Source organism: Macaca thibetana, chromosome 8, assembly GCF_024542745.1.
Source record: "Macaca thibetana thibetana isolate TM-01 chromosome 8, ASM2454274v1, whole genome shotgun sequence".
Classification (NCBI taxonomy): domain Eukaryota; kingdom Metazoa; phylum Chordata; class Mammalia; order Primates; family Cercopithecidae; genus Macaca; species Macaca thibetana.
Genome location: NC_065585.1, coordinates 135,388,310 through 135,397,417, shown reverse-complemented (window position 1 = coordinate 135,397,417; position 9,108 = coordinate 135,388,310). Strand labels below are relative to the sequence as shown.

Sequence of the window (9,108 nt, the reverse complement as noted above, 5' to 3'; positions counted from 1 at the left end):
AAAATATCAAAGTAATGTGTTTTTTTTGTTTTATTTTTTAGATATTGCTATATGGAGATTTGCCAAAAAATAAAGAAAATATAATATATTTAGCAAATCATCAAAGCACAGGTTTGTATTTCATTTGCATGAAACGTAGGTTTTTCTACAGATGGCACATGGGCATTCAAAATACCATTCTTATATTTAAATGAAGTGGGTTTTTTAAAACATCGATTTTCTGTGCAGATATTACACCTGTTCTTGTATTTTTGTGATTTTACTTTTTGGAAAGTCAGAAACTTGAAAGCTATGAATTTTCCTAAATTTACCTTCTCCCTCTGTTGGATGTAAGTAAGCTATTTTCTTACTTGCTTGGTTTGTTTTTCCTTTGTGTAGTGTATTCATTCTTTTTGTAAGTGATGTTTCTAGAAGTAGCCTTGGGTGGAAGTGTAGATATACATTTTACATTTTTGATTGCTAAGCTGCAGAAAGGCTGTATTGGTATGTGAGTACTCATTTCCTTACTATGCTAGTCATTTCTAATGTCTGCACTTCCTTTCCTTCTTCAAATGGGTTTGGTTTAATTCTAGTTTGCTACTGTTCCATTAGAGGAATTGAAGAGGACTGGTCTTCAAAATAGTGCAGTATATACTTTAGGTTAAGATACTTCTAAAAACCTTTGCATTTTTAAGTAATTCTAGAGTCCCAAGAATTTGCAAAACAGTACATTGTAGTCCTATGACCCTTTCAGCAATATTTTCCCAATGGTGACATCTTAATACAATTGTAGCACAGTAGCAGGATCAGGAAATTGTCATTGGGTAAGGTACTTTTTAATTCTCCAAATAATTCAGCCCTCCAAGAAATCCCACTTCTTATGTTTTCAAACCTGTAGCTAGCTACTTTTGGTGCATATTCCTAAATTCCATTTTTATTGCTTTAAAAAATGTTATACCTAGAAGCTCAAAGCTAAAAACAGCCTGATCAATATAGTACTCTTAAGCTAAAAACAACCTGATCAATATAGTACTCTTAAGGGAAATCACTTATGCCTGTGACTTTTTTTAAATTTTCTTTCTGTCAGCTGTCTCTTCATGATTTTGTGGTTTTTATTACTACTTATACCATAGATGAGGTATAGAAAGTATAAAAAGTTAAAAGTGCATTTTTCTCAATTTAGTGAAGTAATGATTACATTCAGATTTATAGGACAAGAGTTGAAGCTACAAGGGGTTGATAGGAATTTTGATGTATCTGTGTATTTTCCCCAACTTTATTATGTGACTGGTTCAGACTGTTTTATCTAATTACGTTTCACTCTCGGCAAAAATAGCAAAACAGTCAACCAATGGTCAGTGCTGCTGAGAACTCTGATCTGTGGCGACATATTGGCCGTTTTACTTCTAACACCATTCTGCTGTTCCTGTCCTGCCGCTGACGGATGTTTCTACCAGGTTTCAAATATCAAATAAAAGGGATCCGTGGGCCCAGTACAGGGAGTGGCTCTTGATAGCTTTGATTTTCCTACATTTCCTTTATATCGATCCAGTGTTAATTTCGTGTAGAGTTGTCTTTCTGTTTAATAGGATTCTCTTAAAATTCCTTCTTCAGTTTCCCTGCCAGCTTTTCTTTGTCCAGGTTTCAGTATAAACTCCACTCGATTAACAGAGCTCTCTAGTAGTGACTCGTGGAGTAAGTTCTCTGAACATTTCTGGAAGTGTTGCTGATAGTGATAATAATGATAACTACTACTGTTAATTTGTATGCTTACTACATATTGGCTTTTATATATATTATATATATTCCTTCAGATTGAGGACTTCTAGAAAACATCTATGAAAAAACAGATTAAAAAACAAAAACAGAAAACAATTCTACTTGTATTTGGGACCAGAGGTACTATGGGAAGGATAATCTTCATCCTCAGACCACACTGACCTGAATTTCATTTATCAGTTTAGAGAACCACTTCCCCTTCCCTTCACCCTAGCTCCAAGTGCCTGTGACTTTGTACCACTGCTCTGGCACCAGATCCTGATCCCAGCAGGCTTTGAGAAGGCTGCTTTTTGAAAGCCTTCCTTTTAAAATTCGATAACTTGGGAAAATACTAGGTGAGTGATTTTAAATTTCTTTAGAATTACAGGCTTTAGTCAGTATATGACAGAGCCTTTTCCTAGAAAAAAATGTGCATATAAAAATGTATATGTAGTTTTAGGGTTTCAGAGACCCCTAAAGCCTAGCCATAGACATGGTTCATTGTCCGATCGTGTTTAGGTCCCCTTGTAAAACCCTTCTGAGATGTTAGGAATCACAGTGGAGTATCTCTGAAAATGTAATTAGCAGAGAGAACATTTCAAAGACTGCTGTTCTGCTTAGACTTTCTTGTTTGTCTTCTGCCAGGCTTGCCAGAATAAATGAGTTTCCTGGCCTGATACTCAAAAGAATTAACATTTAAATTAGTCTCTCCCCTTGTTTTCACTTGACACATCCTTGTCTCTACATTCTGTCTCTGTCTCTGTTAACTCATTTCTCTCTGGAGTCAGCAGGATACAGTGACTGTTATTCCTTCCCCTTATCCTTCAACAATCTACGTTTGATACTATTTGCCAATTTTTTCTTTTTCTTTTTTTTTTTTTTTTTTTTTTTTTTTTTTTTTTTTTTTTTTTTGAGACAGAGTTTCGCTCTTGTTGCCCAGGCTGGAGTGCAATGGTGCGATCTCAGCTCACTGCAGCCTTCGCCTCCTGGGTTCAAGCCATTCTCCTGCCTTAGCCTGCCAAGTAGCTGGGATTACAGGCATGCACCACCACACTTGGCTAATTTTGTATTTTCAGTAGAGATGGGTTCTCACCATGTTGGTCAGGCTGGTCTTGAACTCCTGACCTCAGGTGATCTGCCTGCCTTGGCCTCCCAAAGTTCAGGGATTACAGGCGTGAGCCACTGCTCCCCGCCTACTATTTGCCTTTTTATTCTCATGAAATGTTCCCTTTTCTTGGTTTAAGCGTCAATTTTCTTATTGAACAGTGTGTGTGGTGAGTAGAATATTATAAGAAGGCACGGACTTTGGAGTCAGAGAGACCCAGGTTCCTGTTTGACATTGCAGAAATGCTGTTCTGCAACAGGCTGTGTGTCAGTGGGCAAATTACTTATCTCTCAGAGCCTTATTGGTAAGGCGTGAGTGCTAGCTCCTTTAGGCCCTTTACAGAGGCTATCTCCTAATCCTGGTAGAGTACCTGGCTCATAGATGTCATTTAAAAGTGGTTGTGATGCCAGTCATAGCTCACCATTAGCATAACACTGGATCCATGGTAGGGAAGCGCTGCACATGCAGTATCTCTTAAGACTACACAGGGCCCTCATGAATTAGGAACTGCTCTTTCATGACGATAGGGATGAGGAAATTAGACTTGCTGCCTCTCACTGCCTTCTACTCCTCTCCTCCAAGTTAGTGGGAACAATGACACTGCTTTGGGTTGATCGCCATGGAAGAGTCTCACATAGCCAAATTTATTGCTATCTTAGTTAAATTATGCCAGAACACAAAATATGAATAGTTATTGTCAAAGTAATATAATCTCAACTGTAACTGAGATAGTCAGAAACTATCTGTAATCTGGTGTCCTATCTGAAACATAGCTGAGAATAAACAAGAAATAAAGATGATTCAGTAGCAAATACTGGTGGCGCAAAGCTTGTATATTTTGACTACTTAAGCTAGTTGTTAAATGTTTCCACTAAAATTTTCAAGTTTAAGGGCATAGCCCAGGGCAGCTTATTATGAACATGACGTACCTTGAAAATCTTATACTTTCTCTTAAAAGTTCTTGGGAGGGGCATCTGAGGCCATAATATAACCATAAACCCGTTTGTTTTAAAATAAAATCCATTTTTAAAATTCTTCCAAATTAAGAAAAAATAATTGTTGCAGGAAAAGATGCTAAACCTGGTTTTTAACTTTGTACCCCAACTATATTTCCAAGATGTGCTTTAGCCTGGGAACCATACAGAACCATACAGAATTAGTTCTCAATTTAGTCAATTTATTGACTGCTTACTTTTGCATTTGGTACAGGTATAACAGGATTGATTATATGGTTTCTAAGACATGACTAGAAGGAAATATGTTTATCAGTTATTATTTGTTTGATCTAAATTAGAAGGGGCTAGGGAGAGGACTTCAACAGGAAATTATATACTTTAGAGAAACGTGATCATTGATAGCCCAATTATGTAGATATCTCAACCCAATAACACAGGTGGTGTCTGTCTCTGGGATCATACACTGTAGGGGAGCATCTTTGCAAGCAACATTCTACTTTTAGGAAGCCATAACAAAAGTTTCATATATATAATAATTGTAAGTCTTCAGTCATCAAGAAAAAGTTAACTTGTGAATGATAATCCCTGATTAAAAAGAGATGTATAATAATTGCTAAGACATTTTTCTGGGTTAATTTTTAGTATTAAAATGGCTGAATCTTCTTTGGGATATTCTGACTAGTATGGTTCATTGTCTAACAGATTTCACATAGCTGAGAGCTAATCATCCTGTAATCTGTGGAAGACTCTCCTCTTCAGCTAAAACTTTATTGTAATTCCTTTAAATCCTCAGCTTTTATTTTCTACAGATTTTTTTTTTTTTAAACATTTCCTTCCTCTGACTCACTCCTTTTGTTCTCATTTTGTGGCCTGAGGACCTGGGTGATGCTGGAACTGTTGTTTTCACAGATTCTTAACGATTTTCTTTTCGAGTATCAATTGAGCTCATGTGTGTATTAACTAGAGAAGTCTCCCTTCATTCTTATATGTTTTCATACATTTCATTCTTATATGTTTTCTTTCTCATCAAGAAATAGAGTAGTTTGTAGCCATTTAATTTCAAATCTAAGTTTCTGTGGTTCTTAAGACCTTTATCATTTGTCTTCTTAATTTCACTTCATTTCCTCTTTAAACCGTGTCCTCTGTTTCCCATCTTCTGCACCCACATTGCCGCTTCCTGTTTGTTTTATTGGCAAGGGCCACTCTCTGTGTTGGGAATTTTTTCTTTTTGAAAGCTCAACTAACAACTTCTAGGAAGTTTTTTGTTGCTGCTGTTATCAACTCATACCATCTTACCCTTGTTTTTGCAACCCTTTGTTAATAACATATTTATTTAACTAATTATTAGCAGCCTGGGATCGTTTTTCTTGGTTACATAAAGAACGCATGTATCTACCCAGCACTATTGTAAGGCATGTGAGACCTTTGTTTGATTGCTGTCCTAACCTAGTACCAAGTCCTAAAAACTCATTAGTAAAAGATAAACTGTCTTTGCCTTTTGCCGAACATACGTATACACACACAGAATATTTAGTTGCAATTCATAGTTTCATTTGGCCATTTTTTGTTTATAATTTCCACTTTCTCATTAAAAAAAAAATCTTCGTTTTCTAGGCTTTAGGATTTAGAGAAGCTCATTTTATTCCATATACATGCTGCTGTTGGATTACTTAGGTATTTTGTGACTGTGTTTTATCTTTGAAATAAAAAGCCTTTCAAGAAATGCAAAAAAATCTCAAAAAACAGAAAATGTATATTTTTAAAATATCTCAGATTGATTTAAAAAAATTTTAAACATCCTAATCACAGTACTTTTGAAGCACATTCCTAGTACAACTTGTGAAGAGGTTCATGTATGTACTAACTGGGTCCTGTCTCTGCAGTTGACTGGATTGTTGCTGACATCTTGGCCATCAGGCAGAATGCGCTAGGACATGTGCGCTATGTGCTGAAGGAAGGATTAAAGTGGCTCCCATTGTATGGGTTTTATTTTGCTCAGGTAATTTGTTTCCATGCTTTTCTCTATATATATGTAGTTTATAAATTTTGTTTTGTTTTGTTTTGAGACGGTCGCACTTTGTTGCTCAGACTGAGTGCAGTGTTGTGAACACAGCTCACTGCAGCCTTGACCTGTGGGGCTCAAGTGAACCTCCTGCCTCAGCCTCAAGTAGTTGGGACTGTGGGTACCCACCACCATGCCTGGCTAAATTTGTATTTTTTGTAGAGATGGGGTCTCGCTGTGTTGCCCAGGCTGGTCTTGGACTCAAGCAATCTGCCTGCCTCAGCCTCCCCAAATGCTGAGATTATAGTTCAAACTGCCATACCCAACCCTATAAAAATGTTATATTTTAAAATTTAACATGTATTTCATGTAAATGTATAGTTTTTAAAATGGGTTTAATAGTTTATTCTCAATTGAAGTAATTTGGTTTGGTATTTTTAGTGGTGTGTACTTATATACCTGTCTGATTATCCATATACAGTTTTCCTTCAGCATCTGTGGGGATTGGTTTTAGGACCACCACAGATACCAAAATCTAAAATACAATGCTCAAGACCCTTATATAGAATGGGATAGTATTTGCATATAACCTGTGCACTACTTTAAATCATCTCTAGATTACTTATAATATCTAATACATTATAAATGCCATGTAAACGGTTGTTATACTTTATTTTTATTTGTATTATTTTAATTGTATTATTTTTTATTTTTATTCACATATTTTTGATCTGTGATTTGTTGAATCTGCAGATGTGGAACACATGGATATGAAGGACCAGCTGCAGTAAAATGAAAGAGCAAAAATGCAAACGTACAAAGATCAAACAAATAGGAAATTTAAAGGCATAGAATTTGATACGCAGTTACATTAAACTATTGATAACAGTAATTAGTGATCTGTATGATATTTTTAAAAAAAGCTGTATATATAAAACTTATTTTCTCCAGTTCTGGAGGCTAGACATCCAAGATCAAGGTGTTGACAGGGTTAGTTTCTCCCAAGGTCTCTCTGCCTGGCTTGCAGACAGCAGCCTTCTTCCTGTGTCTTCATGTGGTTTTTTTCCCTGTGCCCAAGCACCCCTGGCATTGCTTCCTCTTCTTAGAAGGACTAATCACACTGGATGACTAATCCTTCTACAGAGACTTCTAAGGTCCCACTCTGAGGCCCTTTTTTAACCTTAATTACCACCTCTAAGTGCCCTCTCTCTGAATACAGTCACAGTGGGAACTATTAGGGCTTTAGTAGACTGACTTGGGGGAACACAGTTCTGTCCATAACAATGCCACAGAAATATCTGTAGCAGGATTGATTTTTTAAAATCCCTAAAGATCGCGAGTATTGACATTTTAAGGACGCTTTTTAGTGACTCCGTAATAAGTGGGTGGAAGAATTGGGAGTTAAATCCATCTGATTGATCAGATTTTTTTATTTTAAAAAACGTATATTTAAGAAAGAAAGCATTTTCATTTTAACTGCCAACAAAACTAAAGTTCATGTATTTTCCAATACAGTGTCACATGCAGTTTTTTTGAATTATGTTGAGACAAGGTAATTTTTCAGCTAAATGTTCTGTAGAAGCTAATATTTGAAGACATTAAATATAGATTAAATTCTGAAATGTAGTTTATATTCTGTACTTTTTGAAAGAAAAGTTGCCTTTTTGATGACTCTGGCCAATCATTATTTTAAAAGTAAAACTTCTTTCTCCCAATTTTATTGTGGCAGCATGGAGGAATCTATGTAAAGCGAAGTGCCAAATTTAATGAGAAAGAGATGCGAAACAAGTTGCAGAGCTATGTGAACGCAGGAACTCCAGTAAGAACCTACCCGGTTTTATTTTTCTTACCAGCTCTCAGTTTCTAAATTTAAGAATTAAATTAAAATCTAAGAATTGTTTTGAAAATATATTTTCCCATGTGTAATTACTAATTCAGAGTTACACTGAGGTAACAGAAACCCTCTAAGTACAGGTAAGCAGGTTTTTCAGCCATCAGAAAGATTGTTGTAAACAACTAGGTCCTTTGCTGGTCAGTGGACCTTAAAGAGGAATAAAAAGAGCATTTGGTGTCTTTCAGAGTCTATAAATAGAACTAACTGCATTTTAACCTGACATTTAAGCTACTTTAAGAGCTCATCTTACTTCTTGTCTTCTTTACTATCAGATTTAGTTTTAGAAGCAGCAACTGTTTTCTGTTAGTGGAAATTTGGAATGGCTTACATATACAGAAAAACCAAAAAAGGATGAATCTCTATACAAATGTCAAATCATTCAGTGGAAATAATATTTTATAAAACTTTATTCCACAAAAGTGGGGAGAGTTCAATTTGCTATGTGTAGAATGCTGATTGCTGCCAATGGCTTTTCCCCTGGTTCCCGCCTAAGACAAAGCATCATGCTTACCAGGACTACTTGGGCTTTCTCTTTCGGTGCATGACAGCATGACATGTGCTCAGAAGCTTAGCTCACGTGCACAGGCCTTCCTCTTCTTTTCTGGCTCCCTCCCTCTGTCTTCCCTCCTCTCCTGTTGCCCTCCTCTCACTAGGGGTCCTGGGCAGCAGCTGGAGCTCATGGTAAAGGAAGAGTTCTTCACGGTCAGCTGGTAAAGTGCCCGGTGCAAGCATTGTTTATTCACATGCCTCTTCTAGGTGTTTGTTCTTCACAGTCAGCTGGTAAAGTGCCCGGTGTGAGCATTGTTTATTCACATGCCTCTTCTAGGTGTTTTTGTATTAGGACATTGCATCCTGTTCTGGGCATGTGTGGGGTGACAGAAGCAGAATGGAATGAGATGAACAGTGACCCTTTATCCTGTTATAGCTCACCCTTGAGAACCAAGCTTGGTGTTTTCAAAGGGTCTGTTTAGTCTGAAACAGTGTGGTGAATTTGGGCAGAATTGTGGTCATTGTATGTAGGTCTCCAAAAGACAGAATAAGTTGGTAATACGGTTTATCGACTTTTTACAAAAAAAATTAAAATTTAAAAATCACGAATTTATACCTTAAAGTGTCCATCCCACTTCTCTCCCAGCTGTCCAGTCACCCCAGCCATGGATGACTGCTGTGGAGTTTCTTCAGTGTCCTGCTGTGGGCATTGCATATATATGAAGCAAATGAAGATAGCTGCCTGTTGGGTGATGTTGGCATTCTATGCACAGTGGTCCCTTGCTTTTTTGCCCCTACGAATATAGCTGTCAGTGGCACTAGGGCTGAAAAAATCAGCTCTGTACATTTGTCATGTGTCTGTTTCTCCAGCTGCCTTCATGAGTTTCTTCTTGTTTTTGGTTTGCAGCAGTTTAAGTATCATATA

The 9,108-nt window shown here is 36.8% G+C and overlaps 1 protein-coding gene across 2 annotated transcripts in view; it reads left to right on the top strand.

Moving 5' to 3' along the window:
- The window catches only part of AGPAT5 (1-acylglycerol-3-phosphate O-acyltransferase 5), a 52,009-nt gene that overhangs the window by 16,814 nt on the left and 26,087 nt on the right, over positions 1–9,108 (top strand). For both annotated transcript variants that reach the window (XR_007728178.1, XM_050801101.1), the window contains exons 2-4: positions 42–111; positions 5,682–5,797; positions 7,530–7,619. Coding sequence is in view for 1 of the 2 variants with exons in the window: in XM_050801101.1 (XP_050657058.1) it covers positions 42–111; positions 5,682–5,797; positions 7,530–7,619 (276 nt within the window). In the remaining variant the exon portion in view is untranslated. The remainder of the gene's footprint in view (positions 1–41; positions 112–5,681; positions 5,798–7,529; positions 7,620–9,108) is intronic.